A 23,257-nucleotide genomic window follows, 5' to 3' on the forward strand; every position below is an offset into this window, starting at 1 on the left:
ACCTAGAAGTCTTATATATTGTGGCAATTGGCACACGTTTGAAAATTTGGGAGACGTATGGTACTTTGTTTATTGATTCACACTGGTCAACTGCATCATATGCTAGAGTATATATATTTTAGCAAAACCTTGAAAAAAAAAATTAAAAAAGAGAGAAAACAACTATATGATTCTATTGATAAATATTAATATAGTCTACAGTCTACAATTCTGACAATTCAAAGGGGAAGTTTCTAAAGTCCAACACTTACATAAAAATAATGCTGTTTTTGACTTCATTAAATGAAAAGCTTAAGCTTAATCATATGTTATAGAAGTCATGATTACAAGTCCCATAACATAATCCAACATCAAATATCAAATGAGTTTTAAGTTGTGACAAGATCTTAATTCTACACATAAAGGTCAGGGGGGAAAAATGATAAGAATTTTCCTGCTTTTAGTATTTCAACTTCTGTGGAATCTTCCTATCATTGTTCATGCCCAGAATCAATCAGGTTTGGTAATCTCTCATAAGAATTTTTTTTTTTATCAGAATCACAACTATTGCTTCTTGTTCTTATCACTTCCCCCTTTTCAGGCTTTGTTAGCATTGATTGTGGACTTGTGGATGAAGCAAGTTACAAAGATGAAACAACTTCCATATATTACACTTCAGATGCCAGCATCATAGACACTGGTGAATGCCACAACATATCACCCAAATATAAGGCCTCTTCACTTGCCAAACAGTTCTGGAATGTTAGAAGTTTCCCAGAAAGAATCAGAAACTGCTACACCCTTAAGGTCCCTCAAGGAAGAAGCAGCAAGTATCTACTAAGGGCAAGGTTCATGTATGGAAACTATGATGGTAAAGATTCACTTCCTCAGTTTGATATCTATCTTGGAACCAAATGGTGGCAATCTGTAGTGTTGAAGGATCCAACCAGTGTAATAACCAAGGAAATCATCTTTGTTGCTGCCTCGGATTATGTTCATGTTTGCCTAGTTAACACCAACAAGGGTACACCTTTCATATCAGCTTTGGAGATTAGAGTTCTTGACAGTGATGCCTATCTTATTAACTCCATCGAGCTTCTCGCCCGGTATGACATAGGATTACAGGAAGATAAAACAGTCAGGTGATTATTGATTTAATCTCATTGCCAAGTTATGTATCTTAATTAAGACTTATATAAACATATAGTGTCACAACAATATAATAAGGCTCTCTGATTTGCTATTTTTTATGTTATTTTTTCTGATCAAAGATACCCAGATGATGTCCATGATAGAATATGGACACCTTACAATTCAAAAGATTGGAAACAGATAAACACTTCTCTTGCTATAGACAAAGATTCACCTTCATACAACTTTTTACCATTACCAGCCTCTACAGTGATGGAAACAGCAGCAATTCCAACAAATAACAATGATAATATAGAATTTAACTTCTATCCCAAGCATAATGCCTCTGCATACTATGTGTACTTCTTCGTTGCCGAAATCCAGAAACTTGAAGCAAATCAATTTAGAGACTTCAACTTTTTTGTGAATGGGGATCTTCTTAATGGTTCTCCAGTGAATCTTAAGTACCTGCAGAGCGTGTATTACATATCAATTTTGGAGAAACCACGGTTGGAAGTTTGGATTAACAAAACAACCAGATCAACACTTCCCCCTCTTTTCAGTGCCATTGAGATATATATGACTAAGAATTTCTCACAATCACAAACAGACCAAACTGATGGTAACTATATATATAGATTAACTTACAAATTTTCTTGCTCTTGAAGAATTTCCTCATTTCTTATTGACTTATTAGTTCTCATATTTATGGGAACAGCTTCTGCTATCATGAATGTGAAGTCAAATTATGGGATAAAAAGAAATTGGCAAGGAGATCCATGCATTCCACTAAGTTACATGTGGGATGGTGTTAATTGCAGCTATGCTGGTTCTTCTCCAAGGATCATATACTTGTAAGTTTTGGTTAATTTTATAGTAGATGAAACTACATAGTTTTCTTTTGGATGAAATTAATGAAACTTATTTATAATCATGATGGTTGTAGGAACTTATCTTCCAGTGGTTTAACTGGAAATATAACATCAGCCATATCCAATTTGAAGTCAATAGAATATTTGTAAGTCACTGAATCCATCAGATGTACAATTATAAATGCTGAGGTATAAATTTCAAGACTTGAGTAAAAATAATTTGTTCCAATTTCAGGGATTTATCAAACAACAGTTTGACAGGATCAGTGCCTTATTTCTTATCTCAACTTCACTCCTTGAGAGTTCTGTAAGTTAGATATTTTCATATTGAAAACTTATTTTTGAATGAATTTATAAAATAAAAAATAAGTGACAGAACTCAACATTTTTTCTCCAATGAAGGAACATGGAAGGGAATCAGCTAACAGGAGCAGTTCCAATGCAACTCAGAGAGAATTCAAATAATGGCATGCTCAAAACCAGGTATGTTTTATAGTTTATACCTCAAATTTCAGTTCCAAATAGTAATATTTTATGTTACTAACATGTTTATTTATTTTTATTATTATTGTAAATGCAAGTTTTGGAGGAAATCAAGGTCTTTGCTATTCAGGTTCATGCAGCAATAGTAATAAAGTTGTGGTTCCATTGGTGGCATCACTAGGTGGAGCTTTTGTGATTCTAGCAACAGCAATCACTTCTTTCTTCATATTCAAAAGACATAGAGGTACATGATAATCATCTATGTTTGGTTTAATTTCTAAGACAGTTAGCTTTATATTTTACTCAATGCATTGTTTCCACATACAGTAGCCTCTGAAATGGGGAATCTGAGAGCATATTCAAGAATAAAGATGGAGTTAGAGTCAAATAAACAGCAATTTAGCTATGCTGAAGTCCAAAAAATTACCAAAAATTTTAAAAGGGTTGTGGGAAAAGGAGCATCTGGAATCGTGTATCATGGCTATGTAGGTGATACTGAAGTTGCTGTCAAAATGCTGTCTCCTTCAGACTCAAACTCAGCCCAAGCATATCTACAATTTCAGGCAGAGGTGATCTTAATTAAGAATTAACTATATAATTTAACTAGTTAACATAAAAATAAACATCAATAGTCTATTATATGTTAGTTAATTAACAGAAGGAGTTGCATTTTTGAGTGTGATTGACAGGCAAAACTTCTGGCTGTAGCTCATCATAAATGCTTGACACCTCTTATAGGATATTGTGATGATGGCACAAACATGGCTCTCATCTATGAATACATGCCTAATGGAGACTTAGCCTACCACTTATCTGGTAAATTACTATATAATACTATATTCACTAATCACCATTTTTTCATCACCAAGGTGTTAATTAATTAATTAACTTCATAAATAATGCAGATAAAAGTGAAACTATATTGAGTTGGCAACAAAGAATTCAAATTGCAGTGGATACTGCAGAAGGTTAGTATATATTGTTAGAGATATAATTATCTCATTAGTTTAAACTTGTTAAGATAAGTAGTTTCGTGACATAGTATCAGAGTTTTTATGATTAAAATGTCTAGAATTCGATCCTTGTCTCCTCTTAGTTTAAACTTTTGGGAGAAGTAATTTCATTAGATACATATTGAATTGAAAAAAAATAACAATGTTTTTACATAAATTATATTTGGAGTGTATGCATGTAGGATTGGAGTATCTACATGAAGGTTGTTGTCCAAGAGTTGTTCACAGAGATATAAAGTCAAAGAACATATTACTAACTGAAAAATTTAGAGGTAAATTGGCTGATTTTGGTTTGGCCAAGATCTACCCTAATGAAAATGATACACACATGTGCACTGTGGTTGCTGGCACCCCCGGATACCTTGATCCGCTGTAAGTAATTTTACAGGTGTATTCAATTACATAACGTCACATAAGTAAAAATAACTACATTTTATATTGACCATGTGAATAGTAATCCAAAAGAACTTGTGTGATTGCACGACTATGTAAACTTTACACTGTTGGTGCATCAAAATTAAACTCATATAACAATAGCACAAAAAATAAAGGTTATATCTTAATATATTGTAATTACCATTTTGATTTTGTTACTCCCTTTTAATTTAATTTAGATTGGTGTGTATTAATAAATATATTATTACTTGTTAAAATGTGTAGGTACCACAGATCAAGCAAGTTGAGTGAAAAAAGTGATGTTTATAGTTTTGGAGTGGTTTTGCTTGAGATAATTACAGGGCATCCAGCCATAACCAAAACAGAAGAGAAAGTTCACATAATTAGATTGGTTGGATCAATGCTTAGTGAAAGGGAGGTGAATGATATTGTGGATCCAAGATTAGAAGGAAACTTTGATGTTGACTCTGCAAAGAAAGTCTTGGATATTGCAATGGCTTGTGTAGCAGCTGCTTCCATTAAAAGGCCAGCAATGAGTTATGTTGTTGCTCAACTCAAAAAATGTTTGCCAGCTGATGATGATGATGTTCAAAATAGGATTACTGTAGTTAATCATCTGTTGCATGATTCTGACATTCATCAAAGTTTACCGGGCAGCATTATTGATATAATTAGTGGACAGAGCTCTCTAGAAAGGTAGAGATTATTTGAAATTTTTAAAATGTATAAATCTAATTATTTATTCTATTTTTTTATTTTTATTTAAGTAAATCATCAAATTAGTCTCCGAAAAATAATCTATCATCTTTCAAAGATTTTAAATTAGTCATTTTAGTACTTCCGTCAAATTTTGTTGATGTGACATGACCTAGTAATCCTAATTGGCGATTAACATGATAAGTTTATGAGATTAGATCAACTTAATTCTAAATCGAAGGATTTTAATGCCTCAAGTTCTCCCCTCAATTAGGTTCTGATTTGATCTAATTTCATTAACTTATCATACTAATAGTCAATTAAGACTCCTATGTGTGTTGTAATATCACTTAATATGCCACGTTAACAAATTTTATCATCGTCAACAAAAAAAATAATTGAAAGACTAATGCCATTAATATAAAATCTTAAAGAACAAATTTAATTAAAATTTTTTTAAAAAATTAATTTAAATAACAAGTGATCTTTTTTAAAGATGAATTAGATTATTTATTTATTTATTTGATCTCCCATTCATCCAATTGAAAAGTTTTCGTGGACATATAACATATAAGAAAGCATGCATGTTAATTTTATAGAATATGCAATGTCAGAAAGGCAAAAAAAAAAAATTTCAAACTTACTTTTTTTAAAAATCATTTAAACATACACATGTCTCACTAGATGTGCGTATAATCCATTAGTTAAAATACTTATATTAAGGATATCAAAATTAAACTATAATTTTATATGCTAACTTGATAAGTAAACTATAGCATGTTATTTTGATCATGTGAAATCATTAGCTAGAAGCCTAAAGCACAATACAACAAAATGTATGAAAACAAAGTCCAAATGTCTTTATTCTCTTCTCTTAGCTTCCTCCCATTTATTATGAAAGGCAAGAAGACAATGAATTAACGGTAATTTGATTTCTTGATTGAGAAATCAAATTCAAATTTAAAATATCCAAAACAAGCCAAATATCTTGTCCCTTTCACACCACAAATTCTATATATTTTGCAAGGAAACCAATAACAACCATAATCTCTTTCATTTTCTCTCATTAACACTCTTTATCTCTTTCTATTCCTATCCTCAACCTTTATTTTCTGGCAGCAATTTCAAGAGCATGCATGACCCACACTTACATATTCTTTCTATTACTATAAAATTTGAATATAAACAATTTAATCAAATTGGAAAAAAAAAAGAAAAAAATTGTGAGGAAGAGTTATGTTGTGAATCTAAAACATTAGACAGGTCAACCAATATTCTTCTATTCTTATTAGAGTTCAAAAAATACAAATTTCTATATTGAATCAATAATATTAATTTTAACGCTAAGTACATACTATAATTGTATATAATATCTTCTATCTTAATATATTAACTTCTTAAACAGCATACAATTATTTTTTTTCTATTTCAAAAGACAGAATAATGAATAATAACATATTATTTAGTACTACATACTAATATTCAAAATTATCTATACTATATTAAACTTTTTGCTAAGAGTGTCTAAGAGTGCTCATATTAAAAGATTTAAAATGAAAAACTTTTCATTCATCAAGATATAAAATAAAATTGAACATATATAATACATACATACAAAACTTTAAAAAATTTTTGCTATTAGAGATCTTAACTAAACAACATTTATATTCTCTGAAAAGACAATTGTCATAAATAGAATAAACTAAGACTTTTATTATTAACTTGTTAGACTGCTTGAAACCGAAAGAAGGGGTAAGTAGTGGGAGATTAGGATAGACTTTTGTATATTTTGATGATGAAATTAAAGTTGAGCAAAAAGGGCGAATAGTTCTAAAGCATGACAGAGTAAAAGCGGAAAGGTTTCAATTTTGTACTGGGAAATGTCACATGCAGTGATACACAACAACAGTATAGCACATAGGCATGTGCTTAGTCAAGATATTCGAGCCAATAATATATTTATATATTTTTTGTTATTGTAGCCGTCGTTATCATAGTCATCATCATTAACAATATCATTAGTTTCATTAAGAGTTTGAGAATGTTGGAATGTTTTTAAATAAGACATAGATCAAGGTTATAGTACAAAGCAGTGGTGCCAAAAAAGAAGAATATACACACACACATATACATACACGTGCTGAGCAATGAGTCTTAAAGAGTGATTTTCAAGAGCACGCTTTGGGTTGAATCAAGGAGACAGGACCACTGACTCAGCTTCACTACTCTTAAGAGAATGTCTCTTGCTTTGGTTATCTTCCATAGAATAATACCTCTTCAATATCTCCAAGAAAAATGCACTTTATTTAACTACATACATTATATTGTTATGGCAAAAATTCATATCCAAATGTCTTTATGTAAAGTTAATTAAAAATTATTAAATATTTTGACATGTTTAACTAAGTTATTATCTGACGTGAATCAATAACTTCGTACGAAAATAATGCAAAGACTTTTCAACTTTTCACCCATTATTATTGCATTTATTCAAAACCTAATAATAAAGTGACTACCACTTTCTAACCCTTCATCTTAATCATAGGTGTTATAATTGCTACACCTTTCTGCAAGCTAAAAGGTTATGTAAATGAATTCACCTTTCATTATTATTACTTTCACTGCTTTCATTGTAAATTAAACCATCTTGGTTCCTACTAAAAGAAAATTTAACTGCAGTGGGAAAAAAAAAACTCAAAAAGTATGATCATCAAAGGCATGCATTAGTAATAATAGTTTAGTAGTATTAACCAAAAGCACTCTATATATTCTCATGCATGCATGGTACGCATTGACTACTATGCTGTATAATTAATAATTAACAATTAAACATACAAATAACATGAAAATTAAGTGATAGTTAGTCATTTTAACTATGTATATTAAAAATCAGTAACTAAATTATTAATGCATAAAATAATACACATATTTTCATGATGAGATGAAAATTAAAGTTAGAGGTTATAGGTTCCTTGTTTGAACCTCTTCTTACATATATCAGAATATTTTTAAAACACATTTAGTGTGCATATAATTAATAATTAACAATTAAACATACAAAGAACATGAAAATCAAATCGCACCAACGAGTTATAACTCAAATAGCATAGTCTTTCTATACTTATTTAGATGTTATATATTTTTTAAGCGTCTTGTTAAATAGATGGAGATGTTTTTAAAGCACATTTAATGCAGAAATAAGTTATAAATATGACATGTTATAATTGAGAAGAAGAAGTAAATATTCCTAAATTACACGTTAAATGTGGAAGATGAGATTGCTAGGGTTTAGGGTTGGGAAAATAAGATGGCATGATGGGAAAAGAAGGGTTGAAAGAGAAAGCAATGGTGGTGGTAGGAGGAACATTATGATTATTCATGGTGTCAAGCTTGTTCCCTAAGCTTTCAAGAGCTTTGACCTGTGACCTAAGAAACTTGAGGTAGTTAGCAGCTTCATCAAGCATTGAAGCTGTATCCATCTTGCTTCCACCAGGAACAATCTTCTGCAAAACCCTAATTCTTTCACTTATTTTCTCCCTTCTTTGCCTTGCAGCTACCGTTTGAGGATCGCTTGATATCTTCACGTTCTTCCTCTTCGGCTTCTCCGCAACCTCCAATCCCAAGTTCACAGGCCGAAATGCCGCAGCTCTATATATCATCTCCTTCATCTGTGCAATGGCCTCTGGATCTGGTTCGTCAATGGTGGAATGCGATGAATTCGGCTGCTGGAAGTTGATGTTGGATGATGAACCACCACGCTTATTGTTGTTGTTGTTGTTGTTATTCTCCCATCTTGGTTTCTTAGATCTTGGTAGAGGATTTTCTTTGATAAGCTTGAAGGCGCCGCTTTCAGTGGCGGAAGAAGAAGAATTGTGGAAGATACTGAAGTAGGGACCAGTGGTGGTGGTTGCAGCAGCAGAAGAAGAAGTTTTGATAAGGTCATATTGGTCATTGATTGTCCTCTTTGAAGCTTGAGATACTGTTTCATCGAGCTCCTTATTATTGATCTGATGATGGTGATGATGATATTGCATGTTGTTCTGTTTGTTGGAAACATTATTGGTTTCAGATTCAGCAGAGGAAGCAGCAGCAGCAGCAGTGATGGCTCCATAATTAGTAGTGAAGTTCCAGAAGTTTCTGCAGTCAGATAGAATGATGGAGATGCTATCATCTTCTTCAAGAGAAGTAGTAGCAGTAGTAGTGTCTGTGTTGCTGTTGGTAGCTGAAAGCAGGCAATCGAGTGATTCAAGGGATGATGATGATTGTGTTGTGCTGTTGATGAGTTGTTGTTGTTGTTGGTGGTGGTGGTGGTGGGCCATGTTGAAATCTGGCACATAATTGACTACTGAAAGTGATGGCCATGATTGGTGATTAGATGTTAAGGCTTCTTTTACATCCCAGCCGGTTGATGATGATGATGATGATTTCACCGCCATACTAAAATTGTTGTTGTTTCTTGTTCTCTGTGGAAAACTCACAATCTCAGCTTCTGGTGTTGCTGATGATGGGTACTGAACCATGTTGCTCATCATCATCATCACTTTTTCAGAATTTGGATATCCATGACGATGATGAGACTTGTGCATCTCTTGCATGTGATTATTAACAAAGATGGAGTAGTCTTCTTCTCCTTCCAACATTGGTATGTTATTAACAGCAAGTTGTGAAGAAGGATCCCAACTCAGACCATCCATGGATGAAGATCTAGGTAGTTTGAACTTGAATGGCAAAGTGGTACTTCTTGTGATGCTACTGTTATTACCTATATATCATGTTTACATATATAAGAGAATTGAAATGCACAGAAAAAGATATAACTGTGGTTTGGTACAAAAAATAAATGCAGTGTTGAAGAGCTTACCAAATGTAGATCTATCTAGATGCTTCCAGAACACAGAATATTAACTCAAGCTGGATCCAACAGGGTGAGAATCCTTCCAACAACTGAAGAGATAAGACATGTAAGAAGATTAAATGTCAGCTTATGTGATAGTATTATTAACTCTGCCTTGTTAAAATTCATTAGGATACAAATTATGTAACAACTAATTTAAATACTGTGAATGGTAAAACTAAGGACTACTCTAAATTTTTCAGTACTTAGAGCAGAGAACAGATATATTTAAGGAAATGATGTGATGTGATGAGAGAATAAAGATTACTGTACCTCCAGATACCATGTAGTAGTGCTTTGTGTTTGTTGAAGAGAAGCTTATATATATAGATATTAGATTAGATAGGAACAATGAAAAGGTACATGCTTTTACAATAAAAACAAGTTATTGGTACTTGAACAAAGTATGTCAGGAATTGCATATTAAATAATAGGCATTTGGGAATGTATTATACCAGGGGAAATATAAATAAAATAAAGAAAGAAAGAAGAGGCTAGCTAGTATAAACTAGTATGCTTTTAACAGTTTTAGAACAGTTTAATGGTTTTGAAAAAGATAAGGACTTTGTATTTTTGAAAAGAAAGGAGCATGAGATTTCAGAAAAGAATTTTGAATCTAAAGCTAAAACTGATTGAATGTGTTATTCAGTATTTATTTTTATGAAAATAATGTTATTTGTTATAAAATTTTACTGTTTTATAAAATATTGTATGTATGTGTGAGGTTTTTACCATAATGTAAACAGCTGCACCTTAAATATCTATTCTTCTTATACAAAATATTATACTTTTTAAGTGGGAAAGCTCTGACCAGTTTTGAGTTGATTATATATATTCCATGCGCATTGTACAGTTGCAGTGAAAACTGCAGTGGAAGTGGAAGCATCTTTAAACAATATCACCCACTTTTTTGTTAATCATAGATTTAATCATAGCACTTTTGATGCTTTCACTTTATACCACAGTATTTGTTTAAGTTAGGGTGGTAAAACTCTTAGAGGAATCTACTGATTAAAATCAGAAAGCACACTATACTGCTGAAGTTAGATTCAACTTTTCACTTCAAAGTTGAAAAAAATAAACTAATGGAGTTGATGACTCAAGTCTCTGATTTTTACTTAGTATATATGACTCCTAAGCATCTAAGCTCTGCTTTTCATATAAATGCTTTATGAGTTGTATATATTAAGGGATAAGGACCCCAATTTCGTCTTCTCTGGTGTATGTACATATCTCTATTCTCTTTACCAAAATACATATCTATATATATGAAACTCCTAAAACTTAGTGTATATATTAAATAATATATATAAGAAGCAAAGTGTACACTACTTGCAGGACATGAAAACTTGATAAAAAGGATGTTACTAAAAAATATGTTATCATAGGATAATAATAATTTCTATTAAGAAATATATAGTAGTGGAACATTGAAACGTGTTGGCAGGCTAGCAAATTAAGGGATCCAGATTAGTAGATAGAGAAATAAACAAAGCAAGTTGCTTCTACAAATTTGTCTCATCACAAATTTAGTTTAACGTTATTAGGAGCTGTTGTTGCTGTTGCATTATATTGCTCCCACGGGGACACAGAAATGGTTCTGAGTTCTGATCAGTGCATATAGGTAGCTAATTTCATCGGTCACATGCGCCCCATCATTACACAGCTCAGTGAATAATGGGTTCCCATAGCATATATGTATTTCCTCAAATCCTCTTAGGTTGTCAACTCATGTTCTTCTTTTACCATATCCTTTTATTCAGGTCAAGACATATATAAATGTTAGAGCTTCAACTTTCTTCATAGAAATCATTTAAAGCAGGTATAGTGGTTGAAGAAAGTTTTTGCCTAGATAAATATAATATCCACTATAGAAGAATACATAAATTAAAAGGGTAAGCTACAATGTATAATATAGGTACATAGGTAGCAATAATAACTCATGTAAATGACTTGGTATCTAAAATTAATTCACCATGCATCTTTTAACGTTCTATCTTTAACCGAAATTCCTGAACTCAAATGTCGTGGTCAGCTTCTTAACTGTCTCAGGTTGTCATGTTCTCTAGCCCCACAATTATGTTCCTGAAGCTTCAGTCAAATAATTTGGCTTTATCTTCCAATTGGAACGAACTACACCACATTAATTTTCTGCCTATTATATACTATATAGTTAACGATAAAAGGTAGTTATTCAGATGAAGTTATTTTTTTATATAAAGACAATAGGTAAAAATTATTAAATAATTTAACTTATTTGACTATTTTTATAAGGAGACATCTTTACGTAAATAGTCACTAATGATAGAATTATATCTAAATGCCTTCTATACATTTGCTTCTTTATAAACAATAATATCAAATTGTGGTCCTATTACAATTAATCATACTTATTTTGATATTTTCAAATGCTATAGTTAAATTTTTGTTGACGAAGATGGAGGTTGAAATTTAAATGGAAGAGAGATATATAGAGATAGGACCAAAAGAGATTGTCAAATTGGTGGGCCCAGATTTGGGCCTACAGTGTGCGGATACCATTCGCCTCGTTATGTCGGGCTTTATGGATGCCCAAATGGGGTTGGCTTATCGGCTCGGCTCCATATAGCCAGCTGCTTATGGTCCCCGCTACACGACTCACACGTGAACTCAGCACCAATGTTTACACGTGGCAATATCTCATTGGTTGAAATTCCAATGAGATAGATAGGCTTCACCCGCATAGTTGGAAAATATTTCAATTTCAACCGCGATGGGGACCAACCCTCCCATCCAATCCAACCACCATCCATCTACATATCCTTAACATTATCCCTTTATTATTATATTATTCAAATTACATGATGTGATGTTTAATGTTTTTGAACATTTTTTCTCTTCGTCCTAAATTGTTTTTATCCACATATTTCAAGTTTTTGAAGGAGAGTTCTGGTAGTAATCTATGTTAGAATCATGAACTAATAATAACAATACCTGTGTGAAGCACTTGACTTAACATTTGTATGTGTTGACTTGGCTCAAGTCAAGTACCACATTATGGACTGCGCACCTACGCGGTACGGTATTAATTATTCAATTTAGTTTTCTAAACCATGTCAGAAGATAGCAAAAGGGGCGGTGATCAAAGTACTTGAGCTATTGCATTGAAATTTGATACGCACTCTTTAATTATTGAATTTATTGTGAGATTAACATGAAAATGATCTACTAGTCTTATATTTTGGCCAATAGTAAAAAGATGCGTAATGTGTATTGATTTAGATGAGGACAACTACAAAATAATATTAAATCACGTTGATATTATAGATTGAGACAAGCTAAGGATTGAAAGAAAAGATGTAATAGCACCTAATATATAGCTAGGTAGGTAGGCTATATGGACCATGAGTCCATGACGTCTTACCAATTATGATCCATCTCTCTGGTTGTAATCCTTGAATAATTTTTTATCTAATCGTTATAATTCAATCATAACCGACAAAGTATCTCTGAAAATAATGTTATAACTCAGTAACTAATAAACATTTTTTTTTGTAACATGTTCATTAAAAAACCGTAACGTATTTATTAAAATACTTAAAAAAATACACTAGGGTCTTATTATTATTATTATTCACAAGTAGGGATGACAATACTATTCAAATTCACGGGTATTCATTTCGTCTCTATCTGTTCGGGGCGAGTCATTACCTGCTCCGCACCGGGGCGGATTCTTGGAAAGGACGGGATCGGGTTTAAGTAATACACGTCCCTATTCGCCCCGCTATATATATAATATATATAATTTTAATATATAATATGTATAATATATGTAAAATAATTAATAAATGATTAATAATATTGTATCATATTTAAATTTTTATTTTAATTTATGTTATATATGTGATGATAGTTATATAAATTTTGAAATTTAATTTTATTTATTGGATTTTAATAATTATAGGGACGGGTAAGGGCGGAGCGGGTACCTGCCGGAACAAGTTAGGATTCAACATTTTACTACTCGCGGGTAGAAGTAGAGCGAGTTTTATGCAGATTATTGTACGGCGAAGCGGGATCGGATAGAGCAAAAACCCGCCCCTACCCACCCCATTGCCACCCTTATCCACAAGACCAAGTTTTAATTAATTTCTGTAATAATACGGAAACTGAAGAGTGGGGCATTGCCAACTATTGTATGTATGCATGTCTTGGTTCTCTGCATGAATGATATATAGGTAGGTGTTGTTATAGAATTGAAATGACCATGTATGTCGGCCAACACATATATATCAACATCATCAGTGGTCGCAGAGAAAAAAAGCAAGCTTGTTGAATTCACCTATATAGCAATTAAAGCAGTAGTGAGTGTTTTACTTCTCCGATCCTATGCATGCATGTACCTTTAGGCTTGTCACAATCGATGATACATTATAGAGTACCCTACAATGGAGGTTGATGTTGACCACCACGTACGTGCACACGCCCACGTGCCCCACACAATCATCTATGTCTTTTTCTTTTGTTCCTACTTCCTAGCTAGCTACCACAACTTCATTCATACATTATCATTGTGAATTACATACAGTATTTCACGCTCTTACCAAATAATACTTACTACACTCTCTACACAGAGACATGCATGTACAAAACCAGATGGATTCCTTAATTATGATAAAGTTGACACATTCCTCGCTGATCTCGAGGCACCATGATAAGCCATGATCCAACAATCTCATTTCTTACCATGTCGGTGTATTATATAAACGGTGTCTTTTTTTTTTTAGTTTACTCAAATGGTATCCCTCAATCTGAACTAATCTGTAGCAGATCTGAGCTCCATTTAAGGGTCTGTCACTGGCCGATGAATTGCTATATACACAAGGCGAAATTCAAACTCCCGACACTTGCTTAAACAGACTAGTGAGTTGACCACTCAACCAACCCAAGTTAGTTTAAACGATGTCTTTTTTGTTTGTTTATGGGTTGAACAATTTCCAATCCTAAATAATATACACACTTACACACATCACATCTACATATACAAGATTTTTTTTTCTCAAGTTTGACTTAGATGAGACTTAAACCGAAACCTTTTAATAAGAAAGAAAAACATATACCACATGAACTAAAACTCATTGACATATAAACACCGCCTATATTAGCTTTTATTTTAGACAAAAAAACACCAAAAAATTATGACACTGGAGTTTTCTCAATTATTATCGTTGTTGTTTCACTGAAATAGGGCTTTGTTATAGTTATTATTACTATTGAAAAATTTTCAAGTGTATCAATACATCGATATTTCAATAATTTTTAATCGTTGATCTTAATTATAAAAAATATATACAATATATATAATTAAGATCAACGGTTAAAAATCATTGAAACACTAGTATACCAGTATACTTGAAAACTTTCTATTACAATTATATCGGTGGAATGGGAAACAATAATAATAATAATAATAATAATAATAATAGAATTAAAATACGAATAAGATCACTTGTACGAAGGTACTTTGGGAATAAAGAATAATGGCCCCTAAAACATATATGGGCCATTTGTGCTCTGTACTAACTACTAGGACACTTCTTTAGGGAACAAATTCTGGATCCCCAGAAAAAGAAAGGATATAAACTCAAATTTAGCAGTTTACTACAGCAAAATTTTCCAATATAGTCCTTGTTTTTAGTATACACTAAATACTATTAACTTGTCAGGGTAAACATTCAATATTTCATGATGGACTTGCTGCTTAACCTTTCTTTTAAGTGTGCTCTGACAAGTGAAGAATATGATCCATTTTATGATCGACTTGTCATATGAATTGGAATCAACAACCAACAGTAATCCACATTCGAAGGCTGCTATGCTAAGCATGAAACCAGCCTTTGAGGGTGTCCACCATGAACTCAATTTTATGAGACTCTTAGAATGGTTTTGGGAGGCACACATTAGTCAGATCATGCAGCAAAGAAGCATGAGTTTCCGCAGCTATCTCTACCTTGAACACCCAACCTTAACTTATATCCTGTACCAAGCTTGTTATGCCCTGAAAGTCATGTCACACAATTAGAATACAAGAAACAAAGCAAGGAGTAAAGAGGAAAACAAATGAAGTACCCTCTAGAGAGACATGATTGTATTTAGAGATGGACTGCCCTCATATTTATCAAGAACATGCGTAAACAATCCAAATGAAGGGATACGTGGGATATTTCGCACAAAATTCTCACTCAATTTGTCAGATATCCAAAAAGTTCAAAGAAACCACAAACATAGCAGAGAAAATGAGACAATGTCGAACCTTCGCATGGAAAGGCAATCGCAAATTAACAAAGCTCTAGAAGGCATACACACTCAATATGAGGTGTGTGTGGGAACATGTCAACTGGTTGTAGCCCTACTAGCTTGTAACATCCTTCTATATTCTGTTCTGCCTGCACAAAATCTTCAACTCAAATGGTTGAATCTCAAAGAACCAGAGCTAGCATATAAGAAAAATGACATACCACACCATGACAGAGATAATCAAGGTCACGTGCACATGTTGCAGGATTACATGACACGTATACTATGCGAGGTGCCTTAAGTTTTAGCAGGAATTTGATCAACTTCATGTGCATTCCTGGGCGATTCGGATCTGCAATAAATTCATAATGATGAGAGGTACAATGCATTGGGATCGAGCATAATTACATCAAATACTGGAAACGGATGATCTTCAGTTCAAAAAATGCTTTCAATGGAAATGGAAATTGTTTGTCAGACTCTTGAAGCAGAAACAACAAAATATGCTAGTTCCTCGCAGTAGCATACAAATTAGTAAAACACAATTGATAATTTTTCATTTACAGAACACTTCTCTCATTCTCTGCTTGTTTGAAAGGAATTAAGAAAATGATCAAAATGAACAACACTTGCCAAGGATAATAATCCCCATCAAGACTACAATCAAATAAATACTTAAAGCACAACCAAAGTATATATAATGAATAAATAAGTAGGATTTTAGAGGCCGAAATACCAGAAATGACAATGTCAGGTTTAGGAAAATTCTTCCCGAAATTCTCATCAATTTTGTTGAGATCCCCCTGGACAAATGTTGCATTGTGTATTCCATTTATCTCGGCATTAAGACGGGCATCTGCGATGGCTTGAGGAACTACTTCATAGCCATAGACATGTTTTACACTGTTAAGAGAAGTAAAAGTAAGTTGTGAATTTATCTTAACTATATGAGATACTACACTAATCTTAGTGTTTGACAATTTGACCTAAAATTGTAAAACCATTTAATTATAAAAAAGTTACCTCTTGGCAAGTGTGAGACCTATGGTACCTGTTCCGCAAAACAGGTCAAGGACAACTTCTGAACCATCTCCCGTTATCCCAGCATACTCTTCAATAAGCTCATATAGAACCTCTGCCTACTAGGATAAAAATTGCTTATTTTTTATTTATTTAGTCTCATGGTTAAATTTAAAAATTAAAAAGGGAAGGGAAAAAATTGCTCTGCGGTAGATCCAGTATCTAAATATATAATAAAAAGTTTTTGTTGGCATATTGCAAACCTGATGAGTATTTGTTTGGAAGAATGAGTTTGCCGATATCTGGAATGTAAGCCCTCTTAAGGTCTCTGTTATGCATGATTTCCCGTACAAAGTGTATTCTTCCTCGCCGACAGATGTATTACCAACAGAAGTATTAACATTGTTTATGATGCTCACCTGTCATTCATGCCCAAAACAAAAAATGACTAAAGCATTAAAAAAAATGTATACATACAGTTTGGAAACAAGTTAACAAGTAAACCATGGGATAATTTCTCCGAAAACTCTGTGACTGTTAGCTTTTAAATATGGAGTAAACTTTGCACTGGAAACAGGTTGAGGAACCACGTAGAACAAAAAACAACAATTCATACTCTCACTATATTTTATGGAAGTTTAAATGATAAGGCTGTTGTAGAAATCCTGAAGTTCACCAACGGAAAAGCTTTGTTTGTTAGGTAGAACAACTTGGATGGTAAGAAAGCAGCAAAATGTGGATAAGGCAAAGTAGTTTGACAGAAGTAATTAGAAAACTTAATGCTAACCACTTCAGGAAATGCAGAAAGTTTATCAACTAGGAACTTCAAGAGCTCTGGTTTGTTGGAAGAGGTCACAAAATTAACCATAACTTCAGGATGACCAGTCACAACATCCCTGAAACAAAAATTGTATGTTATATTGATAAAAGACAAACCTTACAAATATAAAGGATGTGCTGTGTTCATAGATACAAGAACTAGAGTATCATATGTATATGCACTTAAAAGTTAAAACAAGTCAAGTTTAGATCACAAGACATAAATTCATATACCTTCCAGTTCTCAGCATCAAATGCTTAAGAAACCCTTTGTGTGAATGAACATCATAGGGAGAAAAATCGAGTTGAGGATCTCTCCAGCAATCCTGGACAGCTGCAAGAACCTATTCGTATTTTCAAGTCAAAAACGGAAGTAATCGAGATCCGAATTGAATGAACTTCCGAATTGCTAATACCTTATTAGCAGGATCACTTTGCAACAAGCACTTGTCAACATTCAAAACTTTATCGAAAAAACCAGGCACATGCAACCCTAGTGCATAATTATCACTACCAGCCTGCCTTTCATGCAATGATTCTTTAGGTAACCATTTGTAAGGACCAAATGAGAATTCCATCTGCATAATCGGAACATAATGATTATCACCAAATTGCATCTACGTATAACACCATTGCTTTAAACAAGAAATGAAACACTAGAATCTGAACCTTATTTCTATAATGAAACTGAATATGACATGGAACAATTGGCTTCATAACACCTTCCAATTCGAGCTCTTTATGCGAAAACCTTCCAACATGCACCACCAACTCACGAACCTGGTCCTCCTTAGCTCTCAGTTGAGCCTCATAAGACAAGTTCTGTGTCTTGCATCCTCCACAATGGGAAGCATACTCACAAGGGGCATCAACAATATCACGTGGAGGACTAATAGTCTTCACCTTAGTTACCTGCTCTTCTTAACCAAATAGAAAAGAACCCTAATTCATCAAAATCAAAATTTCAACACAACTTAAGTTGAGATTTTTCTAGAAGAAAACGGGGCACCTCAGCGTAATTTCCCTTCTTGCGGGTGACACGGCCAATGAAACGCTCACCGGGTAGAGCACGGTCGCACATGACGACGAAGCCGGTGTCAGTGACCTTGCAGAGACCCTTCCCTTTGAAAGCGAGGGACTCGCACACCAACTCCAGGGTCTGCCCTCGCTTCGGGAAATACGAGGAACTGTTGCCATTGGTGGTGGTTATGGAGCTTGCGTTGCCGTTGCGTTCCAAGTCTTCTTCTTGGGCGAGAGAACAAGAGAGAGTGGAGAGAGAAAGAGAAGATGAAGCTCGAAACTTTGGGATACGCGGTGGCAGATGCCTGAAGCAGTGGCTTGAAATGGTCGCCATTTTTTCGCGTTTCGGCAGCTGAACTTGCTCTGCACTACGCAGAGAAATGAAACTGCCTAGTGTTCGGTTTGTGGCGGTTTTGATTTATTTATTTTTGGACACTTGGGCTTAAATTTGTATAGTACTGTTGCTTTCAATTTTGCAAATTCTTTTTACAATTGAAATATTTCACGGTGGAATCTATTTGATGAAGCTCATAATAAGAATGAATAATTAATTATCTGAAAAATTGTGGATTATTTTCTAATATTTGTTCCAATATATATGGTCATTGCCAATGATCTCAAATGACTTCACTGTGAATGTAATAGATTTACAAATAAGGTATGTGTGAAGCGGAAAGCATGATGATATGATGTGTGTTATAATTCATCATGGTGTTTCTCCTTTACCACTGGCAAGTCTTGATGAATTTTGAGAAGATAGTTAGCAGCTAATGAAGCATGAAGTGCAGCTCCATAAGGGAGTGCATCTTCGTTTACTTTGAAATGGGGAGAGTGCGGCGATTCGAGGTGTTCAACCGCCGTGTTCTCCATTCCAAGGAGGAAGAAGTAACCGGGAATGACCTGTTGGTAGAACGAAAAGTCCTCCGATCCCATCAATGGTTGTATGTCAATCACTTTATCGCCGCCGAGCACGCTTCCGGCTACACTTTGGAAATAGTCATGCAATTCTGCATGGTTTACAGTTGGAGGGAAGAAAGGCTTGTCGTCCAGAAAGCTGACCGTTGCATTGCACCTTTGCACGGAAGCTTGCTTAGTAATAACCTGCACAAATGTTGGAAAAAATCAGAAGAGAATAGTATAGGAAGATAACGATATGTTTGTTTTGCATTTTATCTTCTGTTTCCATTTTCAGTGTTTTCTAAAAACCAGTGAAAACAACCTGAAACAAAAAGACAAACAAAAAGACTTTGCAAAAGCTCAACAGAGTTTCTAATGTGAGTAGATCTAAGTCTCTTTCCACCATGCCCCTAACATGTGAAACTTATTAGGGAACTCAAATCCCTTCCTGGTCCCTAATACACTGCTATGAGAAACATACAGAAGATGGTGAGTTGATGACCAGAAAATCAGATCACATTTCTCTGTGACATACCTGCTCAATCCGCTGTCTCAGTTGCATAAAACTCCCTGTTGAGAAAGCTCGGAAAGTCCCACCGATTGTGACAGAATCTGGAATAACGTTGAATGCACCACCTCCTTGGAATTTCGCTACCGTCACAACCTGTGGGGATATGTTTTATGTGTTTTATGTCAGGAAGACAAAGGAGAATGCTTTTCTAGACAAGGAATTACATCTGGAAAAATATTTTTGTTTTATTTTATTTTTTAGTTTTTATATTCAATAGTCTTTGTGAAAAGATGAAGTTATGGTATGTTTCCCAACATTTTCCCCTTCAAAAAACCAAAACAGTGGACATGACAGTGTGACTCCAACAATCTCTACTCTTAAATAACTCATAATAGAGGTTCATAATGCCTTTGTAGAATGCTAAACAAACACAATGTCTCAAATTAAGCAAAGTAACAAAAGGGTGGAACTGATACTTCGAAATTAAACTTAAATAAGAATGTGAAAGCAAAGGAAGCAAATCATAGATGAAGAAATTGATTTGCAACCTTATCTTTGTCTCTGCAAAATACTTGATGTGGTAAAAATTGATTGTTTTAAGGCAGTAATTAAGGATAAAATAAGATCAAATATGAACAAATAGCATGACCAGAAAGGAAGAAAATAAGTTTACCTGCGAATCCAGAGGATCAGCCTCGCGAGAAATTATATGTTGTAAGCTAACAATCACATTAGAAGCTGCCAATATGGGGTCTATAGAATGCTGAGGAATGGCTGCATGACCTCCCTTGCCACTTATTATTGCTTCAAAGAAGCCACTTCCGGCAAAGAAAGAACCAGATCTAGATGCCACTACGCCTATAGGTAACTTCGGTGCGACATGCAATCCAAATATGGCAGAAACATTTTCTAAGGCTCCAGCATCTAAAATTTCCTTAGCCCCTCCACCTCCTTCCTCTGCAGGTTGAAAAACAAGAACTACAGTTCCCTACAGAAAAATATATGGAATGATATCACGGATACATACATAAAACCAAAAAACATGCCAATTTAGAAAAAAGAATGGTTAGCCATAATGCTCCTAGATGATGCGTTTGTTACAATAACAACAATCATGGATGTATTAATAGAATGGTCGCAGCAATCTTGGCATGTATCAAACACATAACCATGTTTGACATTTACATATGCATTATAAAAAAGACAGTAACTTTAACAGCAGAGCCACAAACATTCTTGAGATTTAGAAGATGGCAAACTGGAGAGTAATGACCACACACACACATTGTAAATGATTTGAAAAATCAGTTTATCAACAAAACATATAATTATTTAGGGAGCACAAAAAAAGGGGGAGGGGGGATCAAAACACACACTTGGATATCTTTTTCATGCTCTTTGAGGATCTTTGCAGCACCAAGAAGCATAGCAACATGAGCATCATGACCGCATGCATGCATCTTGCCTTGCACTTTACTCTTGTGCTCCCATTCCACCAGTTCCTAAGGTACACATATCCCAAACATCAAAAAACAATAAATATAAATGGAAATATAGATGAAACAGTTGCCGCTTAGTACAGAACATTTAAACATAGACCCACAAATTGGAAAAGAAGACTTTATTTTGACTAAAACTTGAAGACCTTCTTGGCCCAAAAAAGGAAGGAAAACCAGGATAAAATTCATAATCCTCTTTTTTTTGGCAAAAAAGAAAAAAAAATGAAAAAGTCAAAATCATTCAACAAACACATGGTGAGCATAGATATGAGAGAGAGACTAAGAGATGAAATCTACTAATCTAGTTGAGAACCTGCATAGGGAGAGCATCCATGTCAGCTCTAATTGCAACAAAAGGAGGCTTTTTTGTTCCTATGAAAGCAATAACACCTGTTACCGCAACTGGGTATTTGTATGGGATCCCAAGCTCGTCCAATTCGGTCCTTACAAGCTCACTTGTCTTAAATTCCTCATACCCCAGTTCTGGATTCTCATGAATCTTCCTCCTGATCTCAACCATCCAATCAAATACCCAAGGTTCCTTCGCCAAATTCAGAAACTTGGAAGAATCTGAGGCTGCCATGATGGGTTTTGTTGTTGTTGCAGCACCAAACAAATGAAATATGATGAACAAGTTGACCCATTTGACCAAACCCATCATCATCTTCAACTTTGATCTTATTGAAGTGGGTCTGAGTTAGTGAATGAGAGAGAGAGAGAGAGAGAGAGAGAGAGAGAGAATCAAAGGAAGCAGAGGATGAAGGGTAGGTGCTAATACTATTATAGAATACCTGAAGTTTAATTGAGTTTTGGGTACTCTATAATTAAAATGGTAGTAAAAGCTTAATTGAATTTCAATAAATTAGCATTAGCAGGTGTGGATTAAACTAATAAATACTAGTTAGTAATAAGATGGAATGCTTAACTAAAAAAATGTGGAACACGTGCCATTATGAAAAGGGGGCGGCCACTCGTGTCAATTCACGAGGACGGTACCGCAAAAGTTGCAGCACGTGACAATTTTCATTTTTTTTCCAAAACGTTTCCCCAAGACAAGTACTGTAAATACTTCGTCTTTCTCTTTCTTTTTCTTAGTGCCGTTTGGGTACGGATCCTGTGATAGGTACTCCATATATATGCATGTGATGGAAAAAAGGGTCAAAGATGTTGAATGTTTGGCTACACTCATCACTCACTATTCATATGCATAATTAAGTAAAAAAAATCTTTGTATATTCCACATGTTAATGCCTATAGTTCCTTGGCATGCTTGATTATTGCATTGACTATAATAATAACGGCTCTTTTCATTTCATTGAACTATGGTGGCCGGCATCACACGCCGTTTCTATTACTACTATTTTCTTTCCACTTGAAACTATGTAATTGCTTTTCATGTTTGCTAAAGTAAACTCCTAAATAAAAAATAAATGCCTAGCATTTAACTTTTCTATTATAACTAGAATAATGTTATACGTACAATTTTTTTATTAATCAAATCTAGCTAAATTGATTTAACATAATAAAAATTAGGACAATTTACCTATATAAAATAAATATGAAAAATATTTACCTGATTACAACAATTGGAAATTAGTTACGTGCATGTCTTGTTTCAATTTCTATATAATCCATAGGAACTAACCACGGTTTTTCAAATACATATAAACGGTGCCTGGCAGCAAAGGTTTACGTGCAAAGAAAGCTGAACGTAAACTGTGGGAGGCAGCCACGGTTCACTTTTGGAGAAT

At 34.0% G+C, this 23,257-nt stretch overlaps 4 protein-coding genes across 6 annotated transcripts; 1 reads left to right on the top strand and 3 right to left on the bottom strand.

Annotated features, from left to right (window-relative positions):
- Positions 1 to 320: 320 nt before the first annotated feature.
- On the top strand, positions 321 to 4,686 carry LOC130954730 (putative leucine-rich repeat receptor-like protein kinase At2g19210). Of its 2 annotated transcripts, none has more exons than XM_057881493.1 (13): positions 321 to 497; positions 581 to 1,121; positions 1,251 to 1,732; positions 1,829 to 1,964; positions 2,057 to 2,128; positions 2,218 to 2,289; positions 2,385 to 2,465; positions 2,564 to 2,709; positions 2,796 to 3,034; positions 3,155 to 3,281; positions 3,371 to 3,433; positions 3,661 to 3,850; positions 4,139 to 4,686. In XM_057881493.1, exons 1-13 carry the CDS (start codon positions 419 to 421, stop codon positions 4,572 to 4,574), a joined length of 2,664 nt encoding a protein of 887 aa, XP_057737476.1. In that variant the 5' UTR covers positions 321 to 418; the 3' UTR covers positions 4,575 to 4,686. The 2 variants fall into 2 exon arrangements, with proteins under 2 accessions (XP_057737476.1, XP_057737475.1); XM_057881492.1 differs by having other exon boundaries at positions 2,793 to 3,034; positions 4,139 to 4,682.
- Positions 4,687 to 7,788: 3,102 nt separating this feature from the next.
- Positions 7,789 to 9,805, bottom strand: LOC130956467 (transcription factor bHLH87-like). The gene is made up of 3 exons (XM_057883513.1): positions 9,738 to 9,805; positions 9,432 to 9,514; positions 7,789 to 9,332 (listed from the first exon to the last, which is right to left on the bottom strand). Exon 3 carries the CDS (start codon positions 9,262 to 9,264, stop codon positions 7,852 to 7,854), a length of 1,413 nt encoding a protein of 470 aa, XP_057739496.1. The 5' UTR covers positions 9,265 to 9,332; positions 9,432 to 9,514; positions 9,738 to 9,805; the 3' UTR covers positions 7,789 to 7,851.
- A 5,100-nt stretch (positions 9,806 to 14,905) lies between these two features.
- On the bottom strand, positions 14,906 to 18,933 carry LOC130954449 (uncharacterized). Its single transcript, XM_057881188.1, has 11 exons — positions 18,589 to 18,933; positions 18,249 to 18,491; positions 17,996 to 18,157; positions 17,814 to 17,923; positions 17,548 to 17,656; positions 17,024 to 17,179; positions 16,764 to 16,879; positions 16,477 to 16,643; positions 15,962 to 16,092; positions 15,757 to 15,889; positions 14,906 to 15,501 (listed from the first exon to the last, which is right to left on the bottom strand). The coding sequence occupies exons 1-10, from the start codon at positions 18,931 to 18,933 to the stop codon at positions 15,782 to 15,784; spliced, it is 1,647 nt and encodes a 548-aa protein (XP_057737171.1). The 3' UTR covers positions 14,906 to 15,501; positions 15,757 to 15,781.
- A 206-nt stretch (positions 18,934 to 19,139) lies between these two features.
- LOC130954451 (IAA-amino acid hydrolase ILR1-like 4) lies at positions 19,140 to 22,354 on the bottom strand. 2 transcript variants are annotated; one of them, XM_057881189.1, is made up of 5 exons: positions 21,820 to 22,354; positions 21,384 to 21,509; positions 20,681 to 20,995; positions 20,032 to 20,160; positions 19,140 to 19,700 (listed from the first exon to the last, which is right to left on the bottom strand). In XM_057881189.1, the coding sequence occupies exons 1-5, from the start codon at positions 22,168 to 22,170 to the stop codon at positions 19,296 to 19,298; spliced, it is 1,326 nt and encodes a 441-aa protein (XP_057737172.1). In that variant the 5' UTR covers positions 22,171 to 22,354; the 3' UTR covers positions 19,140 to 19,295. The 2 variants fall into 2 exon arrangements, with proteins under 2 accessions (XP_057737172.1, XP_057737173.1); XM_057881190.1 differs by lacking the exon at positions 21,384 to 21,509.
- Between the last annotated feature and the right edge of the window lie 903 nt (positions 22,355 to 23,257).

Source organism: Arachis stenosperma, chromosome 10 (assembly GCF_014773155.1).
Source record: "Arachis stenosperma cultivar V10309 chromosome 10, arast.V10309.gnm1.PFL2, whole genome shotgun sequence".
NCBI classification, from domain to species: domain Eukaryota; kingdom Viridiplantae; phylum Streptophyta; class Magnoliopsida; order Fabales; family Fabaceae; genus Arachis; species Arachis stenosperma.